Below are 19,833 nucleotides of genomic sequence, written 5' to 3'. Positions count from 1 at the left end.
TCTTTGCCAGGCTGTCTAAGAGCACAGAGTCGTCTCTCTTCAAGAGTGATGGATGAAACCAGTTGAAGTGAAAGGCGGGGATGAGTGTTGGCAAAGATTGGAGGATGGCCGTTGCCTGGCAACAAACCGGTGTGTGATTGTGGGGGCAGCAAAAATATCCGAAACGGAGCCAAAAGTGTCGGAAGAGGCTCGACACATGATTCTGAACCGCGTCGCGAGTCTCTTCATACACACCAGCCACTTATGTCCCGCATGCTCTATGATAGTTCCCACACAGTCCACCCACCCTCTACAACCTCTTCAGCTATGGTTACCGGCTACATTGTTTTTCTGTATGCGATATTCAGATCGTCGGCTTGAGCATTATCCTCGTGCTCCTTGTCGCGATCCTGGTACCCATTGTGAACACTCGGTCGCACCACTTGTTCATATCTCATTCAACCACATCCACAATGGAGCCGTGGCTCGATTCCTTGTCAGAAGACTGGAAGTCTGAACACCGCTCATCCTCCCCTGCGCTTTCTCTCGCAAGCAATCCTCAGCAGGGCAGTGTCGCACTATCCCACTCACAAAGTCGCATCCCGCACCTCGCCAACAACATCCGTAAAGAATCGTCCAACGGGAGCTTTCTGAGACATAGATCAAGTCGTGGACAAGCCCGCCAGAGCAGCAAATCCATCCTTCGCGAACGGAGCGCCTCCAGTCTCAACTTGCCGAATGCCCTCAGTTCACAGAAACAGTCAAGCCTGCCGCGACGAACATCAAGTGTTTTCTCTGATTCCCAGAACTCAGTACAACATCACTCCATCCACGAGAAACCCTCCTTGGCAGAAACACCAGAATGGAAGAGACGGCTGGTTGCAGGGGAAGACATCAATAGCGACGGCTTCGATCTATTCTCGCCTTCAAAGTTAGAGGGCGTTTTCAAACAGCCGAATTCATCGCAGTTACAGAGTGATAGGGTCGAGCAACCTGAGACTGGCTCAGTCCGGAAGCCGTTCAATCTGCCTGCGACCAATCCCTTTCCCGAACAGCAATATTCCAGCTATCGAGTCAACAGAAGTCGGTTAAACCTGGAGATTTTGGAAGAGGTCAATGAGGAGGAAGAGGCGGAGCATCAACACTTGTCTGCAGTATCATCGGACCTCGTAAGGACTGGTTCTCTCCGAGGCTTGGTGAAGCAACGAGTCCAATCCCTCGAGGGTGCTGAGAAAAGTCGTTCTACGCCGTCATCACCGAGGGGCTATAATGTGCAGGATCCACGATGGCGAACGATCAGCGGTCAAGAAGAATTGCGAAACGAGTTCATTTCTCCCGTCACGGTGTCAAAACAAAACTCGATCCGTGATACAGTGCTACGCACAGATATCGATATACACGCGTTGAAAGGTAAATTGCAAAGTGCTGCTTCGAGGGAGGATGACCGGCCGGGTTCAAGCTTGAGTGACAGCCGCATCAGCTATATGGACAATAAAGATCCCGAAAAACATTTCCAGGATGAACCACTGCCTGATCTGACCTCTCAGTCTTTACCTGACGACTTGTCTATGGGCACGCAAGATTTCATTACAGGTGGAGGCTTCATTAATTCGCGACGTGGCGGTCGTTCGAATGAAGCATCGTTCCTCCGCAAGAGTCTCAGCCTCAGTCAAGAGCCTTCCCAAATTGAGCCACACCAGAGACCCGATTTTCAGTTTTACAGTTCGCCGCCCCCCGCTTCACGAGTCCTTGACGATAGCATAGATCAAAGCAGGCTTAGTGCAAGTGCGCCAACAACGCCGCAGGATACGAGTGTTATTCACCACACAGAGAATCAGCTCCGGCCCCCATCTTCTGGAAGCCCCCTGAAGTTGTTCGGAAATCGAGACACGTACACGAACAATAAGCTCATGCGTATCTTGAGCCATTTTGAAGAGCCTGACGAATCGCGTGAGAAAGTGACTGCACTTACGTCGGAGGAGGAAGCACAAGAGACCGAGTTTCGCATGAGTCAATTTGGGCAGGGTGAGCTTGACGGATTTGGCTTTGAACAAAACATTCGCAGACCATCCCCAGTCGAACAAGCAGTAGTGAACCCGGAGGATAGAATCTTCAAATCTCTTTTGTCACAGTCGTTGCATATCTCTGAATCAAACCCCGGCGCAGCCGCAACAGAAACCGCACTCGAAGTGGATCAGGGAAGCACAGAGCAGAAAGAAACCATCGCCCACGGGGAGAAAGAGAGAATCAATAAACGACGAAAGACACTTGTCGATGGCCAGGTGTCGCCACCAACCAACGAGGTTGAAGTCAAGATTCCCGAGCTGGGAGACGCAGCCACATATGCAGGGAAGAAGAGAAAGGATGCCCGGCCTGGTGACGAAGGGTTCGAGGCAGATCCAGAAGTCCTTGCTTCACGGGATCTTTTAAGACCGAAATCGGCGAGAAGATCTTCTTCCATCAGTCGTGTCACGGTAGTTCCAGGTGCCGAAGTTGTTGAAGCAGGACCGGGACCCCAAGTGGTCAATGAAGACCTCACAGAAGCTCTAGCTGCAGAGCTGGCCACATTTGCGCAGGAAGCAGCCCAAGTAAACAATGATTCGCGCAAGCCATCCCTGGCCACGAAGGACTACATGGAGGAAGCCAACAAGGTCATGCAGTTCATTCGGTCTCGAGGCAAGCCAAAGCCTGTTGCTGCTCTGCCAGATATTACAGAGCCGGCCGACGTGTCAGAGCTGAATGCAGATGCTATTCTGGATCTTGATATCGACGCAGACTCTACGAAGGACGACTTCTCTCGACCACCGTCTCGAGAGCATGTGCCACGGCACCCCCAGGACCGTCGTCATGCACGCCACGACTCCAGAACAGCAAGCTATCTGCGGAAATACCGTGAAGACGACATGGACGCTCTGGGCAGCACCTCGATGTTTGGCACACTCCCACCAGCACGTGAGGCCGTGTCTTTGAGTGCAGAAGCTGAACCTGCAGCTCTAGAGGAGATTCAGGAGAGCGATCCGCCAAACATCCGCATTTTGAATGCCACCGAAACTGTTAGGAAACGGAAGTACTCAAGTTCCACCGTCGGGGGCCAACAAGATTTGACACTGGATCGTCTGGCACACGCTCAACAATCCCATAACAGCTCCACTCAGCAGTCGTTTCCTACGCGGTCGTCTGCATCCGGCCAGAAAGGAGTCATCTCTTCTGGTACCGTATCGATTCCCGACCACGTGGGAACTATGACGTTCGATCATGACAAGAAGGTGTGGGTGAAGAAGTTATCTAGCGAAGACGGCTCGAAATGTACGGACAGACAGCATCGGAAAACCGTGATAGAGGATGACCCTTTTGAGGACATCCCTGACTTGAGCATTGACGAACAGCGGGAGTCGCAGTCTCATGGGGTGCAATCAAAGACTGCCGTAGACCAGAAAGGAGACATGTTGCGGGCCAACGTACGCGGTGCGAATGAAGCATCTCAACCCTCTCCACCCCCGCTTCCGGACCGCAATGTCAATCCCGCATGTGAGCAAAGTGGCGATGTACCGGCAGCCGAGGACGATGTCGAGGAAGTCGATCGAAGTTCCCTTCGCTCCAAGGCTTCAGCGCACGAAGCGAAGCTCCACAATGGCATCCCTTCCAAACCTCCGAGTCAGCTCAAAGACGACCGAAGGCAAGCTCGAGCAGTTACCATTGCGTTTTCGTCTCCGGTTGTGTCGGCAGTGAACTACGCCAACTTTTCTGAAGACGACTTCGATGACCTTCCCCGCGAAGAAGATCTGCCCCTTGATGATTCAGCGATCGACCTCGATGCTGAGCATGTTGAGCAAGACCTACCACACCCAGCTGTGCTGCCTCGATCCACAGACTCCTGGAGGAAAGTTCATCAAATGCAGCTGCTCAGTCAGGGTTCAGTCACGTTCCAACCTCGAACGATATCGCCTATTGTCGAGGACGATGAAGAACGGTTTCAGCCTCGGATGAGTCTTGTCCACATGAAGCACTCGGATATGGTGACTCCTGCACCACCAAAGACCATCGCCAAACTTGAAAAGGCAGGCAACAAGGGGGCCAGCATTCTGTGCTTGACTCCGCTGTCTGACTTCTCCGTGCACCAAATCGATAAAGCCAAAGACCCCGACCAGAGCTACGTTGATGAAAGAAAGCATCCAAATGCACTACGGCAAGCTCATGGCTCGCTAGCATTGGCTGTGGATGAGCTAGTCAAGGCGATAACAGACGCAGCGCCGGAGGAGCTGTTTTGGGACCAGCTCCGTCAGATGACGCTTGCTCCTGGCAGCGTTTCTTCAGTCCACGGCCTGAAAGATTACTGTCCAAGCTTGGAAGAGTTGAGTATCCCCGGAAACAACATTTCCCAGCTGGGAGGCTTGCCGCCCACCTTGCGGATCCTTGACATGGAGAAGAATTTGGTTAATGACCTCACTTCCTGGAGCCATCTCCGTAACCTTCAATACCTCGATGTGTCGGGCAATCGGTTGGAGAGCTTGGAGGGATTCAGTTCCCTTGTCCATCTGCGGAGCCTCCATGCAAACAACAATCAAATCTCCAACATTGACGGAATCCTGGATCTGGACGGCCTGCTTGAGCTAAAACTCAGCGACAACGACCTGACTAAAGTTGATTTTGAGGGCAGTGATTTGAAACGACTGAAGACACTGGATCTTAGCCACAACCAATTGGAGATGGTTCAGAACATCCACTACTTGCCTGCTCTAGAAGAACTTGATATCTCTCACAATGCTCTGCAGTTCCCGATGACATGCCATGATATGGATATTCCGTTGCAGAGACTGCGAATTGCCCACAACGAACTGGAAGTGATCTCTCTGAAGCATATGCGAGCTCTTCGATATCTGGATCTCGACAACAACAAGATCAAGGACATTCAGGGGTTGCAGACGGCATATCACCTTGAGTTTTTGTCTCTCAGGCAACAGGCAGAACAATCGGACATTGTTGATTTGGTTCTGTCCACACCTAACGAATGCCGACACATCCGTCTTTCGTCGAACTTGGTGGGGAATGGGACGTTGAAACTCCCGGCATCGCCTCAAAATAATCTGCGCGAACTCGAGATTGCTGCATGTGGCATTTCGGAGCTTCCCGAAAAGTTTGGGCTGTTCTTTCCCAACTGCCGATATCTGAACGCCAATTTCAACGCCATCAAGGAGGTAGACCCGTTACGAAAGATGGTTCATCTGAATACCTTGCTCCTGGCGAAGAACCGCGTCCAGAGGCTGAGGCGAACTTGCCTGGTCATGTCCAGGCTTCCGTCGCTGCAGCAAATTGATCTACGCGAAAACCCTTTGACGGTGGGATTCTATAGTCCTGCGACAGGTCAAGTGGCACCTTCGGAGTCGGCACGGTACGACCTGCCTGAGGGGTCGGAGACAGAGGACGCTTGCTGGATGAAAGTGCTTGATGAAATAACGGGTTTACGACGACGTACAATCGAGTTGATGCTTGCCGAGAATTGCAAGAACTTGGTTCAACTCGACGGACTGAAACTTCCACGTGGGCGGTCCAGGTCGGAGGATGAGACATGGAATAAACTGACGGGCCGGGGAGTGCTTGTGAAGCCAACGACCACGATTGTGGAAGCGGCTGGTGGAAATGATGGGAATGCGGAGTTTCCGGATGGTCTTGGGCGGGATTGTCTGGTTACTGGCGATGACGGGGATGCATTTAATGGTTGATGAATGTACAACAGGGCCGTCTAGGTCGTCTTCTGGGGAAATGATGGAATGGATCGTGCGTTGGGTTTCAAAAGTTACGTGGTTGGTGTGGGTTCTTTTGGAAATTCTCGGGGATCGAGCATGTTTTGTTGCTTGTGGAGCGAATAATGTTGGAACAGCGCACGATGATCACAGCTTTGTGTTGTTGTGTACAGTATGGACGAATGATGAATCTTTAGCAAACATTCATGTCTCCAGGAGCTTTGACCTTTTGACGAGGGAATGCCGGCCTCCCCTGGATCTTGTCAGCCTTGCCGAGACTCACGCACCAGCCCTGTCGGGCTCTGGTGGCATTCCTACCGGTGTTTTGCAGACGGCGCACAGACCCTCTACCAGCCTTATGCATTAGATATGCTAGGCTATGCATGTCCCAGCCTGATGACTGGGGACGTGGAGAATGCGAGCCGCCGACCATGGATTTCTCTGAGGTACAAATAGAGACCTGTTGGCCGGATACAATGCGTCTTGCAACTTCGCTCTGTGTGTCTCCCAACGACTCCATTCCGCAGTGGTGAGGGAGATCCATATTTCTCTAGTATGTCAGCCCAAAGAACCATGATCAGGTCCTTGTGCGTCTCAGTTGTCTTGTACAGTTGTGCATATGCGTCGCCGATCGCGCAACCACAACCTCAGGCGGCGACGGCAGTGATACCTCCGCCACAACCACCACCGCCGGGCTGTGTAGGCACGTTTCCAGGCGTGTTTGGTATCGCGTTGACGAACATCTCTGTGCGTGCTTCGCCTTCGACCCCAGCTCCGTCTTCAGAAACCAATCCTGCCGGCAAGCTCCGGGAGAGGCAAGAGGCGCCGCCGGTGCCAATCTTCACAATGGGCGTCGTGTCCCAGATCGGGGACGGGCAGGTCCAGGGAGGAATGCACACCACGACCATCACCATGTCGACGACGTCCATGGCGCCTGTGAGTCAGATTGGCGACGGTCAGATTCAGGCTCCGGTGGTTACCGCTGTGTCTGGGACGTATGCGACAGAAGCGTCTCTGGTGGTTGCGCCGACGTCGAATGTCCCGGTTCCTTTCCCTCCACAAGTATCACATGGGTATGCAACACCGAGCAAACCACCGACTGTGCTGGAGCAAGCCTGCGGGGTCTCGACGCGGTTGAACCTCAGTCCAACCTTCCCATTGCCGTCGCCGTCGCCATCGATATCTCCCCTGCAACCTAGTATGCCTGCTCCGTTCTCGTCCTCATCGACCTCTCCCTTTCTCAACAGCAGCAGCACTTCCGCCACTCCTTCGACCTCACCCACACCAACCCCCTCGCCACGCTTATCCCTCGTGTCCTGCCTCACAGACTCGACCCTGCGCCTCCACCTTGGCGACAACAACCTCTACGACGCCTTCAACCGGACCGGCTACATCGCGTCGAACTACCAATTCCAATTCGACGGGCCCCCGCAATCAGGCGCCATCTGGACCAGCGGCTGGAGTATCTGTCCCGTCAATAACAATAATAACGACTCAAGTTCTAATTCTCGTTCCACTCCCACTAGCGGGACAAACGCGGTCGAGTACGACGGGATCCGGACGCTCGCGCTGGGCGGGAGCACCACCTTCTGGCAATGTCTCAGCGGCGACTTTTACAACCTGTACACGGAGAATTGGGCCGCGCAGTGTAGTCCGGTCGAGTTGAGGGTTGTGCGTCTGGTGGATTGTGGTCAGTGAGCGACAATCTTTAGAGGGTAAGATCAAAGAAGGGAAGGGGGGAAGACCCTGGCATGGCAGGTGTGGGATAGATGGATGGATGGAAAAATAGATGACGGATTTGATTAATTAGACTAATGAATGATACAATCTTTCAATTTCTCTTCGGGGATTCAACGTTGCCTTATTTTTACCCTTGCGACTGGTGGCGTGAAGAGTGCATACATGATGAGTTGGGGAGTATTCGACGAGGCTGTGGTGCCAAGACTGGACAAGGCTGGAGTCTCCTTGGGTACCTATGGACGAGCAAGTGACTGAAACTCTCACGCACCACGGCAGCTGATCCTGGTCCAATCTCACAGCGTACCAGGTCTGTAGTTTCTCTATACCATCTCCCGCGGTCCTTATACGGTGACTACTCTAAAACACCGCGCACCCCCCACAGATCCTTGAGGTCATTCTTGTTCCACTCCCAATCGACCGCGTGGAACTTCTCCTCGAGCGCCTCGCGGTTGCGGGCCAGCTTGACCTTCAAGTCGTCCCAGTCGACCTTGACGAGTTTGCCCGCACGCTTGACGATCTCGCCGTTGACCATGACGGTATCGACGTCAGCAGCCGCGGCGTGCGTGACCAGCGCGGTCGAGAAGTCCACGCTGCCGACCATCGAGGGCGCGTCGGTGCGCACGAGCACAATGTCGGCGCACTTGCCGACCTCGAGACTGCCGATCTTGTCCTCCATGTGCATCGCCGCCGCGCCGCCCAGCGTCGCCATGTACAGCACGGCGTCGGTGCGCGCGGGGATCATGTCCGGCAGCTTGCCGCGGGCGTGGAAGGCGGCGTTGGCCCGCATGCGCTCCTGCTGCAGGGCCAGGCGCATCGCGAAGAACGGATCCCCCGAGCAGATGGCTGGCGAGTCGATACCGAGCCCGATGCGACAGCCTGGGCTGCGGTAGAAGTCGAACGCCGACGGGATGCCGTGCGACATGGCCATCTCGGACTCGGGCGTGCTGACGATCCCGATCTGGTTGGCACGCACGAACTCAACATCCCCTGCTGACGGCTCGCACGTGTGCGACAAGGTCATCTGCGGTGGCAGCGGCATGGCCTTGTCGCGCAGGAATGCCAGTGAGGGGAAGTTGTAGCGCGGCACGTCGTGGCACGTCACGGGGACAGCATGGTCCCGTGTGAAGGTGAGGATCTCGCGCGCCTCGGCCTCGGGGATCCAGTGCATCGTGTCGAAGCCCAGCCCCAGCGTGACCCGGCCGTCGTTGCCCGGCCCGCCTAACGGCTGCTGGAGCCACAGCGTCTTGAACAGCTCGATCTGCTTCGCGTGGTGCACCGACATGTCCGGCAGCTTCATCGGGTTGAGCGACGTCGGGATCGCAAACGGCGATGCGCAGTACACGCTCCGGATCCCGGACTCGATGGTGGCCTGGATGCAGCGTCTCGCGTGGTCTGGAGTGACCACGACGTGCGAATGGTCCATGACGGTCGTCACGCCGCAGAAGAGCGCCTCGCTGGCCCCCGACAGCTGCGACAGGTACATGTCCTCGGGTCCCAGAAACGTCATGCGCCCTTGCAGGAGGTGCGCGCAGTACTCGAGCAGGGTGTGGTTGCCGACCGTCGACCGCAGCTGGGCCTGGAAGACATGTCGGTGGGCGTCGACAAAGCCGGGCATCACGATGCAGTCGGTGGCGTCGATGACTGGGACAGACGCCGCATCTTTGGCTTCGACGTTGATATTTGGACCAATCTTGGTGATCAGGCCTCCTTCGACGAGGATGTCGAGCCGGGGGAACGAGGATTTCCGGTCCTGATCCCACGTCAGGACCCGGCCGTTCTTGATCAGATATCCCGGTTCTGGCATATTATCTCTGCAGAAAGGTGACAGGCTGTCCAAATAAAGATCAAGCGAGAAAATGAAAATGAAAAGTGAGAGAAGAGGTCAAGCTGGCCTCTGAAGCGTCTCTTATATGGGAAATGAGAAGTAGAACGAGTAACTAGCCTCACTCCTTCAACCCCAGAGGGTCGCCCTACCTCTCCACAGATCCACACGTTCCATCCCACACCGGCCCCTCGCGTTGCATACCATATCGATAATTTGACTCCTCGTGCTCCTGATCAACGGCCTATCCCATCCCTGCTCGGTCATTCCCACCCGATCGAGTCACTCGGTACGCCGGCCCAACTCAACCATCGGTCCTTGCCCCGCCCCTGACCGTTGGCCGCGCGTGCCTTGTGCCTTGTAATCGCCCCAAAAATGGGCCGGGCATTAGGACCGAGGGACCGAGAGCAGAGCAACGCAGATTAGAATGGGAGAGGTGAATAGAAATATACCGAGTACGAGTACAAGGAAGGGCGTTCATTCTCCAAGACTCTACAGGTGGTGACGATGTACGTGTATAGTACGAGTACGGGTACGTACGTGTATGGCTTTGTCGCGAATCTAGCTTGGTTTGTAAATATACACCCCCAGTACAATACTTGTGACATGTGGGAAGTGGGGAACCTCCGTCCTTCCCATTGCGGTTGACATCTACCTAGTTAGATTTAAATTGTACTGGACAAAACAGAACTGGCATGTTGACGAGAAATTTATACACGCTGTAGGGAGGTCGCCGGCCATGATCATCTCCCACCCCCCAACCTCCCCTCTACCTCCTCTCTTGATCGGTAACGAACGACTCGATAACGCACTACATATCCTCCCTAGGAGTAGGTATGTAGGCACGCAGTCAAAATTTGTCATCACGCCGCGCAGCATTTCCGCCTCTAGCCTGTTTGTCGTCCTTTATACGGCCGCAACAGATCGATCACCTGCACTTTCTCACGACGTACCCAGCTAGCTAGTGGCCGAGCGAGGGAGCATCATGGAGACAGGGAGACAGCACAACTAACTGAGGAGGAGCACACGAGGTAGATGGGTGCATGAAAGGTGAGTCTCGCTAACAGTAATGGCTATGGGTTTGAAGAAAAGGCTGGTTGGACGAAATAAAAATCGGCCCGAAGGGCCTCCCCCATGCGCCGAGGCTGAGACAGAAAAGGGGGAAGGGGGGGGGGCGAAATTGACACGAGATTTAATTACACCGAGCATCCGCACAAACATAGCCGCGTGTCTATTGTCACGAGGTCGCGTCGGCAGTTCGTTCCTTCTAACAGAAAGACAAGAGAGAGAGAGAGAGAAAAAGGAAAAAGAAGAAGGTGAAAAGGGATGAAAAAAGGCAGATATGGCTTCATCCCGGCATAGCAGGAGAGGAGAGCTACGCATGATACAATACCGAGATACCCGACACTGAAAACTAACTAAATCCCTCCCAAGTCCTTTCCCCCAGAGCAGACATGCTGGTCCTCGTCGTCGGCATCACAGGAAACGTGGGTTCCAAGCTAATCACGCCCCTCAAGAAGCGTGGAGCCCAAGTGCGCGGGCTGGCCAGGAACAAAGCCAAGCTCGCCCCGGACAAGGTGCAGGCTCTGGAGAGCTTCCACGGGATGGAGGCGTGGTACGACGTGCCGGCCATCAAGAAGGCCCTGGTGGATGTGGACGCCGTCATCTGCGCGTACGGGCCGGTGCCGGAACTCGTCCTGGATGCGCAGTTGCTGCTCGTGCGATTGATGGAGGAGCAGGGCATAACAGTAAGGACGCGCTCAGCTAGCCTTCGAATGTCTTGAAGGTCAAAAACAACGACGAGTCAGGTGTGAGAAGAATGGTATTTGCTGACTTTTGTGTGTAGCGATTTGTCCCGTCCGCTTGGAACCTGGACTGGTCGAGCCTGTCATTCGGGGACATCGTATACTACGATCTCTTCCTGGCATTCAAGCGCCAACTCGCCATGTCTTCCCGCATCGAGCCCATGTACATCTTCGTTGGCTTCTTGGCAGAGACTTTCTTCTCCCTTCCCAGCCACGGTGTATTCGACCCCAGCACACATGGAGTCTGGGACCCAGCGGCCGGCAGCCCGCGCGCAGAGTACTGGGGCACGGGCGACGAAAAGTGGCAGATCACAACGGAGCAAGACGCGGCCGACTTCACCGCCGCCTTGGTCTGTGACCAGTTTCGCGAAGGTGCAGTGTACAGATACTGTTCCTGGGAGTACAGCATCAAGCAGATCGCCGCGATATATCAGGAGGAAAAGGGAATCCCGGTCGAGCTGAACCGTCTGGGCTCCTTACAAGATCTCACCGTGACGGCTGAGAAAAGTCAGCAGGAGCTCGGTCTGGCCAGGTTTTGGGAGTGGATGGGCTATACCTACCAGATCTGCCAACTCGGTGGCAAAACCATGATGAAGGCATTGGACCACAAGCTGTATCCAGATCTCAAGCATACCACACTGCAAGACTTTCTGAAGCAGCATCCGGAGATATAATATGGACAACTGATACACGTCGCATTAATACAGGGCTATCTATGCAAAATAGTAGTAGCATACCTGTTGAGTGGTTTCCAAACTCATTCTGCGAAACTGTTTCGGATGTTTTGGAGTTTGTTTTTATAGCCGCTCCCCCGGCTTTTGGAGAAGATGTATCATGTCTGAGAGCATCCGGGAAACAAGTCGGCTAGATCTTGACCCCAAAGGTCCCAGTTGTCGCCGCAGAAATCATACATGAAAGCTTGTAATTCAATCTCGCTAGGCTTGTCGTCCGAAACTGTGGTTGCGTCAGGTATTTGGCTTGTGCATGTTTCGGTGTAGTCAATGCCATCTAGCATAGACACGTTCCCAAGACCAGTCGTGGTGGTCGCAGAAGCACCGTCACGTCGTCTAGGCCTCTCTTGTTCAACACCATTCAGGTCATCGAACGGACTTGCGTCGAGACTGCAAACATCATCCCCGTCAAGACCGCCAAGCGCATCTGCTCCATCGCCTTGAGATTCAACCAATCTCGCTCGAAGCTCGCCCAGCCGCGAAGCCAGGGTGTCTATATTTTTTACCATCAACTCGGACGTCGTCCAGAACTTGTGGCTATGGTCCAGAGTGAGCCTCAGGAGGTCGAAGTTGGACTGAGCTAGATCTCGTTCCGCCTCATCTTCCGCGAACGCCTTCTTGAATAACTGGGTGGCTGCTGCGATCCAGAACGTAGATGCAAGAAGGGGATGGCTGTATCCGATGTGGTTGGGTGAAGCTTTTCGGACGACGCGTATGATCTCCTCGGCAGCCTCGAGATATTTTCCCCAGGCTGTTTGATCTTCCGTGAAGCCCAGTATCGCTCGGAGTTTCTGCGTCACCGAAGGACCACTGAGTGACAGATACGCCAACAGTTTCTTGCCTTTGAGGACCGAAGAACCGGTGTTTCGGATGCAGTAGTGATGTAAAATCATGAGTCTACCCAGATGAATCATGGCGTGAATCAGTTGCTTGTCGCAGTCTTCGATCACCGTCGGTTGGCCGTATGAATCGCCAGAGAGGCAAAATGACAAGTAGTTGCCCTGATATGAGAGCTCCTTCGGCAGCATGGTTTTGAAGTACAAAATAAAATCGTCTAGAACCGCGAGTTTCCGTTCGTCCACGGGATTGCCACAGCCTGAATCCAGCAAAGGTGAAACATCCAGTCTGGGAAGTTCGCGGACGCAATGGGAGGTTGGATTGGCAGTTGTATGCGCATCGCGAAGCAGTGAGTTGATCACAATATACCAAGCCTTGCCATTGGTGTTTCCACTTTCGAGTAACTTTCGAGTTCGATGAAGAGGATCAGGGTCCAAGAAGCAGCTTGGCTGGTAGTGTCCTTCATACCACGACTTTTCATTCACTGGGAGGAGTACCGCATATTCTCCATCGTGTATGGACGCTGGACGTCTACGAACAGTCGAAGCAAAGACGTCCATCTCCCAAAGAAGCCACCAGGCTCTTCGTTGTTCCTCCTTGCGCGACCACGGCTCGGTCCAGGCGTTCTCCTCCGGTTTTGATTGTCCTTGAAGTAGTGAATCTGTCAAATGCAGATCGAGCTCGTGTGCAACGCGGACGCAGGTACCGAGGGATCTCCATGCTCTTCCTCGGGCACTAACGATCATCTCATAAAACGTGATAAGAACGAGCGCTTGAAGAAGTGCGAGGGGAGGCTTGCCGTCACCACATTGATCCAGCTGCTCCTTTGTTATTGTGCAAGCCAGCTTGTAGAAATGATTGGGTGCGTGTGAGTTGTCAGGATATCGCGAGTTGAGAGAGAGTCGTAGTCCGGGCTTTTCTTCCACATAATGTGTAGCTATAGCGCATACTGCAGCAAGGAGAGCCGAGGATGGGCCCTGCTGTATCTGGTTATATACCATGGAGTCGAATGTTGGTCGATGAAAGAGAGATAGAAAGGTTACTTTTTCAAAGTATGTCCTCGTTCTAAAGGTGTCAGTAAGGGCTTTCACTTACTCACGGCGTATATCCTTACAGTTTAAAGAGCATGTCCTTTGAAATGCAGAGAATTCGGCAGACGTAGCTGGTGTTGTCTTGCGCAGGCCATGCGTACAACGATAGACTTTCGCTGGGTATCGCATTGTCAGAGGTGGTCAGTGGCGAAATGCTGTATGATTGATCCTCGTGGAAATGGTGAAATACCCAGGATTGCGCCGTCGTCGACTCAGGGCTCGACGCATCCGAGGTCGTGCTGGTGCTATCGCGACATACGGATAAGTTCCGTCTCTGACGTTCTTTCTTTCTCTTGACGCTGTTGCTATCTTCTGCCTCCCGGATGTCCTCCTGACTATCTGGTGAATGGTCTCCCAATTGCCAGCAAGCCCGCTTTCGGTGCTTGGACGAGTGCGAGCCTGCAATCAATCAGGAGAACGAGTCAGATCAAAGTCACACAGTCGCTTTAGGGAATCGCAAACATCCTCACCCAGTTTGGGACCTGGCTTGTGTTGGATCTCCGGGTAGCAGCATGGCATGGCATACTTTGTGCAGACACGACAAGCAGGGAGGGATTTATCGCTAGATAGACCAGTCAATCCCGGCAACATATGCAGCACGAAGGGACATGAGGGTGATTGTGATGGTTCAGGTAAGGACGGACCATTTGACCTTGCGTCTACCTCAAGATTAGCATTTTTCTGCGGCACGGTGATCAGGTACACAACCTCCTGCATGAATAACAGGCCATCGCTGATTGATTTTCCGCAGTCATCTTCGTCCCTCTTGCTAAAGTCCACTCTGTCGAAGTGGATGGTGTATGTCTATTCGATTTAGGTTGAGTCACTTCTGTGCGGTCCGACATTTCGCAGTCAAAACAACCACAGACAGAGGCAGGCATATAGGGTGCGTGATGGGGATTCATGCATAACGTTCCCATGGCTCGCTGAGTTGGTTGCGATATGGAAGAAACTGGAGACGTGAAGATCTGGCAGATGTAGATTGCGGAGAGGATTGCTGGTCTGGAGGCGAGAACCGCCCAAAATCCCAAACAGGAAATACGCCGAAAATGCAGCGACAAGTCGTTTTCGTGGATCCGGGGAATGCGCTTAACCGAGCAGGGGGACTCCAGAACGAATAACTACAGCCTATGGGAGAGCAGAGTCTTTTCCGGAGGATGTGGGCTTGAACACTGTTTACCAAAAAGGATGGTGTTTTGTAAGAATAATCCACATTTTGCCTGCACAAACTCCGGCTATTGCTGGGCAGTAAAGAATTATGTACCATGCATGTATCTGTGCTCACCGAATGTGCAGTATTACATCCTCGATCAGAGTAGATAGTCCATGACCGGCCGCCCCCCATAAGACTGACTTCTGCCACCAGTCTGCCCTCACCCACTGGTCTTCAAGCAGTTGCTGCCCATTGAGTCCTGAAGTTGTTGAGACCAGCCATCAAGCCAAGGAAGCCAACCAAACCAGTGTTCATGCCTGGAATACCCGCAGGGTACAGGCTGTAGTGAACCGCGACAGGCATCCAATATGCCGCCACCATGAACTCATTCCACCATTTGCGGTCGTAATCTTCCCTCTCCTTGACCGATTTGCTCCCCCGCTTTTCCTTTTCGATCTCTGCCTCGCGCCACAGGCGGAGGAAGTCGCTGGCCACTCCCACTGCCCACGCACGACAGCTCCAGGCAACCCACTTGGCAACTCCTCCTCGCTTCTCAATGACCGACAGAGGGATGACACCTTTGCCGGCCAAGTGGTAAACGTTTTCTAGGGCCTGGAAACCGATATATCCGGCACATTGCAGCAACGCAACCCGGTGGAGGGCCGGGTCCATATCTGCCGAGGTCTTCTTCGACAAGAGCGTCTTCAACCAGATGTAGAGCGGCAGCAGTCCCGTCAAGCGCAGCGAGGTACGAGTATCCGATATAAGAGCTCCCAGTGGCGTGAGAAACGACGTTGCGGCGGACGGGGCTAGAGCCCCAGCGGGGAGCTTCGAAGGTGTGCGACCGATGAGACGCGAGATATATGCGATGACAGCAGCGCGGGCAGGTGCTTTTGAATGGAGGTATGCGGCCAGATAGATGGCATAGTTGAGGGTCGACAGAGCTGCGCCGAGGCCTGCGGTGGTCTTGATCAACCTGTATTCAATACGTTAGTGGAAGCGCCCCTTGCTCCATTGATTGCGAGTGTCACATACTTGCTGATGCGCAGAATGATCTCGTCGGCCTTGGAGATGGTGGTTTTGACCTCCTTGGGCACCTTGTTCAAGGCCGGGTGGTGCGAGGGCTTGATGGGCTCGACCTGGCCTCTGGCCTCGGGAGGGTCCTGGGGGACGACACTGGGGTCTGGATTTGCTGCCTCACTGCTCGACATGTTTGCAATGTGTGTAAAAGAGCTCTGAAGAGGAGGAAAAGGGGGCTGTCGCTGATATAAAAATCAATGGGATAGGAGGCGGTTGCAGATCTTAAAGTAATCAAACAAATCCCACAGTCTCACGTTAGAATTGCGTGGCCTATCTCAGGAGATGCACTGAGAAGATCCGTTACAGTCAGATTAAGATCCCAAGGACCGCAAATAGTCGAGGTGGATGGGGGAACTTATCCAAGTAATCAAGTTAATTCCCTGTTCTGGTTCTCCTCCTCGATTCTCATTCTCTTATTCGGCTCCGCTCCTTTCAACCGAGGCTTGTTCGGCTTTACTAAGCCGTTAGCCTTGGCATCCCCGTGCCCCGGTTCCTGCAGCTGTTGGACGTGTTTGACTGTCCAAGCGTCCAGTACGAGCAGTACGATGCACGTGACTCAGCCCGGCAGCCTCCGCAGTCCTCGCTCATGCCCATGCAAAACGTCATTGCTCAGCCTCTCACAGCCTCGCCCTAACTCGACTCCAAGACTGCGCCCTTTTTGCCCTCAAACTCTTACTATCGCCAGGCAACCTCATTTCTTCTGTACTCGTACAAGTAGACACGAAAAAATTCTCTTCGAGCTCCAGCGGTATATCTTCACGGCCGTCTCTCTGTGTCTGCTGCCTCTTCAATCGATGCCAATTATCATCTCTGAAAATCAAACTACCATTACCATGACATGTGGTGATATCTTCTTGGCTTTGATAGCCGTCCTCTTTCCCCCCATTGCAGGTATGTTGGTCATAACTTCACTCGTGGTATTCCTCTGCTCATATTCTCGTTCATTAAAGTCTGGATCAAGTCGGGCATCTGCTCGGTTGATTCCCTTATCAATATCCTCCTCTGCATGCTCGGCTACGTCCCTGGCCTTCTGCACGCCTGGTACATCATCGCACGCCACCCCGAGCGCGACTTTGATTATGAGGTGATTCCCGATTCCGAACGAGGGGGTCAGGGTGGGCGAGTCACATACTACTACATCCGTCATGAAACCGTCCCTCGGCGGGATTATGGTACGCAAGCTCAATCGCAAGATCGACCTGCCCCTCCCCCGCCTGCCGGCCAGGGTAGCAATAGACCGGCGCCACCGCCTCCCTCAAACCAAGAGCCTCAAGGAAATGAGCCTGCCGGACCAAGTGTGGGTGCGGGAAGCAATGAGCCTGGTGCCCCGCCTAGCTATTCGGAAGTTGTGAGGGGTGATCACAAGATTCAGACTCAAGATTAAGAACGTCAACTGGGCTATACGATCCGGTGCTGAGGCTATAGGACCAGGCACGCAAATGAAGTTACGTTCATGCTGTATAACTGTGGACGAAGGCGCAGGTGGCAAAGTGCCAGAGGACGATGGCGAAGGTGGAGTATTGGAACATCTCTGGCAAGGAGCAAACCGGGGCCTTGTATGGTAGAAAATTTAATCCACTAATGGTGTATTGCTAGCTCATGTGGACATGGTCCCGAATTGTCAATTGACGACGGTAGAATATGCGTTGCATCCTCCTTTCCCAGCGGTCTTTGTCTGGACTGGACCATCCCACAGCCACTTCTAGCCATTTTGAGCTTGTTCCATGCTCCCTACCACGCGCTCCACGTTGGACCCTGCTTTGATGAGACGCTAGTAATTATCCCAAAGAACGATAATGGACTCTTGCAGACGCCACTGGTTGACCCCTCAATGGCCCATCTTTCTACTTGACAAGGGCTCTTGCATGGACCAGGACCAGGACCACGTAGACGCTTTCTTTATCAGCGCGCAAAAAAAGAAAGACCATTTGCCCACCCCCGGAAATAGGCAATTCGACGTCGGAATCTCGACACGAGGACCTTCCATTTACAGAGCTTTTTGACTTGTTCGTGAAAATATGTTGCAAAGCTTAGCCGATCACAGGCGACTGGAGTTATATGCGAAGAAAGGAGCGCCTTCTTTCCGCGGAACATCCCGAGCTGAATTCGGCCGGTTAGGCTTCGAAGGTATCACTTCCGGGCGAGTGCTAAGGGGATCATTCGATCATCTGGAATCCTGGCCAACAACACGTTGCCACGGCTTCGGTATTCTCCTGCCCTTTCACTCTCCTGCCCTTCTGGACGTTTCGGGTTTGCAGCCCGTCATAAGCTGGTCAGGAGGGACGAGACCAAGACCAAAGCCGACTACGATTATTCTGTGTGCGACAGTTCAGGTCAAGTGAGGGGTATTGATCACGAGATTGGGCTCATAACAAATGGCGGCTTCGACTCTGCCAAGGTGGCATGGAGCCTCGTGTGACGGAGGGAATCTCAGTAGGCATGCCGCATGGAAATTCTCTTCCAGGACCTACGCTGACTGTAACGTGTGCTCAAGTCCCCGTTGAGCATGGAACAGCTTTGAGTCTGAGGAGTATCTGGTCGAGGCCTGGGCGCGGAGAGGGTTCCGGGTTGCTCGTCTCCGTTGTAAGTTGTCGCAACCAGTCCAATTGTACACTCGAGGCAGTCAGAATCTCAAGAAGTAATTTTCCGTAAGCCCAGATATCACTTAGCTTTTGTTCTTGGAGTGTATAGGAATCGGTTTCTCGATCACGGAGTTCTGGTGCAAGCCCCTCTATCGAGAAGGCGCCAGTGCCACCGATATCAATGAGAACCGCGTTCCCGTCTCGATCAAGGACGACATTGTCAGGCTTGATGTCCATGTGAGCGATGCCGTTCGAGTGTAGATACTGCAGGGCTGTGCAGATCTGAAAAGGCCACTGTTTCCACGGTAGACCAGTCAAGTCCTTCTGTTCCAATCGCTGCAGAAGGGCGCCACCTGGATACTTTTCCTGAAGGAAACCTCGGATCACATATTGGTTGTTCGCTTTTGTGGAGGCTACCATCTGGTAGGGGTTTGTCGACACGACGACCGCGCAGAGTCGGGCAATGTACGGCTTTTTGTGGATCCGTCCAAGGTTGTGGATCTCTTGGACGATGGCCGTCGTGTCAAGTCTGTTGTAGAGCGGTCGGTCAATTTGCTTGAGGATGAAGACTTTATCACCGAACTGAGCTTCGAATGTCGTTGCTGAAAGTCCTTCCCAACCCGGATATTTGACAGCTGGGCGATGGGTTGACGCGAGATGGATGGCTCGTAGGGTGGATAGACAATTCGATTCTCGTCTTCTCGAATTGTTACGGAGAAGCGACAAGCTGGATCCAAGAATCTGTTCCCTACTTGATCACCACAAGATCCAAGGTCAAATCGTAGAAAGTCTCCGGGTGCCATAATCCGAGCGTAAGAATCCGAGTCCGTGTTCGTAGACGTATCGGGTTGGAGACAGAACTCGACACGCTCGAAGTATCGATAATCCTCATTTTCGCTGTACTCCTTGAACAAAACCTGCCCTACCATCATGTGAATCGGAGTTATTGATTCGGATGAGGGCGAGAACTTGTACAAGAGGAACAGCGGTGAAGAGGAAAAAGGCCAGTCGACAAAGTTACCTCGAGCCACCCGCCAGGCTGCCAGGCACCCAGGACTTGTCAGAAAACCGGCAACGGCAATTGAGCCGAGAATGCATTATGCACTGACTATTCAGGTAATCGTCTAGCTAGTTGCCATGAGTCCTCAGAGCTACACGTTTAGCTGTCATTGTAAGGAGGTTCAGGAAAAATGTGTGTGTACGTTTGTGTGTGTATCTTTTGTTTGCGGACCAAGGCAAAACTAACACTATCCTTAATTAGGCCTAAAATAA

At 53.3% G+C, this 19,833-nt stretch overlaps 8 protein-coding genes across 8 annotated transcripts; 4 read left to right on the top strand and 4 right to left on the bottom strand.

Annotated features, from left to right (window-relative positions):
• Nucleotides 1-452: 452 nt before the first annotated feature.
• Nucleotides 453-5,699, top strand: AYO20_00203 (hypothetical protein; the record flags this gene model as incomplete). Its single annotated transcript, XM_022638514.1, has 1 exon — nucleotides 453-5,699. The coding sequence occupies one exon, from the start codon at nucleotides 453-455 to the stop codon at nucleotides 5,697-5,699; it is 5,247 nt and encodes a 1,748-aa protein (XP_022505479.1).
• Nucleotides 5,700-6,293: 594 nt separating this feature from the next.
• Nucleotides 6,294-7,418, top strand: AYO20_00202 (hypothetical protein; the record flags this gene model as incomplete). Its single annotated transcript, XM_022638513.1, has 1 exon — nucleotides 6,294-7,418. The coding sequence occupies one exon, from the start codon at nucleotides 6,294-6,296 to the stop codon at nucleotides 7,416-7,418; it is 1,125 nt and encodes a 374-aa protein (XP_022505478.1).
• Nucleotides 7,419-7,812: 394 nt separating this feature from the next.
• On the bottom strand, nucleotides 7,813-9,264 carry AYO20_00201 (hypothetical protein; the record flags this gene model as incomplete). The annotated part of the gene is made up of 1 exon (XM_022638512.1): nucleotides 7,813-9,264. One exon carries the CDS (start codon nucleotides 9,262-9,264, stop codon nucleotides 7,813-7,815), a length of 1,452 nt encoding a protein of 483 aa, XP_022505477.1.
• A 1,472-nt stretch (nucleotides 9,265-10,736) lies between these two features.
• Nucleotides 10,737-11,761, top strand: AYO20_00200 (hypothetical protein; the record flags this gene model as incomplete). The annotated part of the gene is made up of 2 exons (XM_022638511.1): nucleotides 10,737-11,030; nucleotides 11,129-11,761. The coding sequence occupies 2 exons, from the start codon at nucleotides 10,737-10,739 to the stop codon at nucleotides 11,759-11,761; spliced, it is 927 nt and encodes a 308-aa protein (XP_022505476.1).
• A 158-nt stretch (nucleotides 11,762-11,919) lies between these two features.
• Nucleotides 11,920-14,265, bottom strand: AYO20_00199 (hypothetical protein; the record flags this gene model as incomplete). Its single annotated transcript, XM_022638510.1, has 3 exons — nucleotides 11,920-13,720; nucleotides 13,770-14,145; nucleotides 14,217-14,265. The coding sequence occupies 3 exons, from the start codon at nucleotides 14,263-14,265 to the stop codon at nucleotides 11,920-11,922; spliced, it is 2,226 nt and encodes a 741-aa protein (XP_022505475.1).
• Nucleotides 14,266-15,133: 868 nt separating this feature from the next.
• Nucleotides 15,134-16,110, bottom strand: AYO20_00198 (hypothetical protein; the record flags this gene model as incomplete). Its single annotated transcript, XM_022638509.1, has 2 exons — nucleotides 15,134-15,875; nucleotides 15,935-16,110. The coding sequence occupies 2 exons, from the start codon at nucleotides 16,108-16,110 to the stop codon at nucleotides 15,134-15,136; spliced, it is 918 nt and encodes a 305-aa protein (XP_022505474.1).
• A 702-nt stretch (nucleotides 16,111-16,812) lies between these two features.
• AYO20_00197 (hypothetical protein) lies at nucleotides 16,813-17,363 on the top strand (the record flags this gene model as incomplete). Its single annotated transcript, XM_022638508.1, has 2 exons — nucleotides 16,813-16,870; nucleotides 16,930-17,363. 2 exons carry the CDS (start codon nucleotides 16,813-16,815, stop codon nucleotides 17,361-17,363), a joined length of 492 nt encoding a protein of 163 aa, XP_022505473.1.
• A 1,105-nt stretch (nucleotides 17,364-18,468) lies between these two features.
• Nucleotides 18,469-19,453, bottom strand: AYO20_00196 (hypothetical protein; the record flags this gene model as incomplete). The annotated part of the gene is made up of 2 exons (XM_022638507.1): nucleotides 18,469-19,258; nucleotides 19,314-19,453. The coding sequence occupies 2 exons, from the start codon at nucleotides 19,451-19,453 to the stop codon at nucleotides 18,469-18,471; spliced, it is 930 nt and encodes a 309-aa protein (XP_022505472.1).
• Nucleotides 19,454-19,833: the final 380 nt, after the last annotated feature.

Source organism: Fonsecaea nubica (assembly GCF_001646965.1).
Source record: "Fonsecaea nubica strain CBS 269.64 chromosome Unknown Scaff1, whole genome shotgun sequence".
Classification (NCBI taxonomy): Eukaryota; Fungi; Ascomycota; class Eurotiomycetes; order Chaetothyriales; family Herpotrichiellaceae; genus Fonsecaea; species Fonsecaea nubica.
This window is presented reverse-complemented; position numbering and strand designations above follow the sequence as displayed.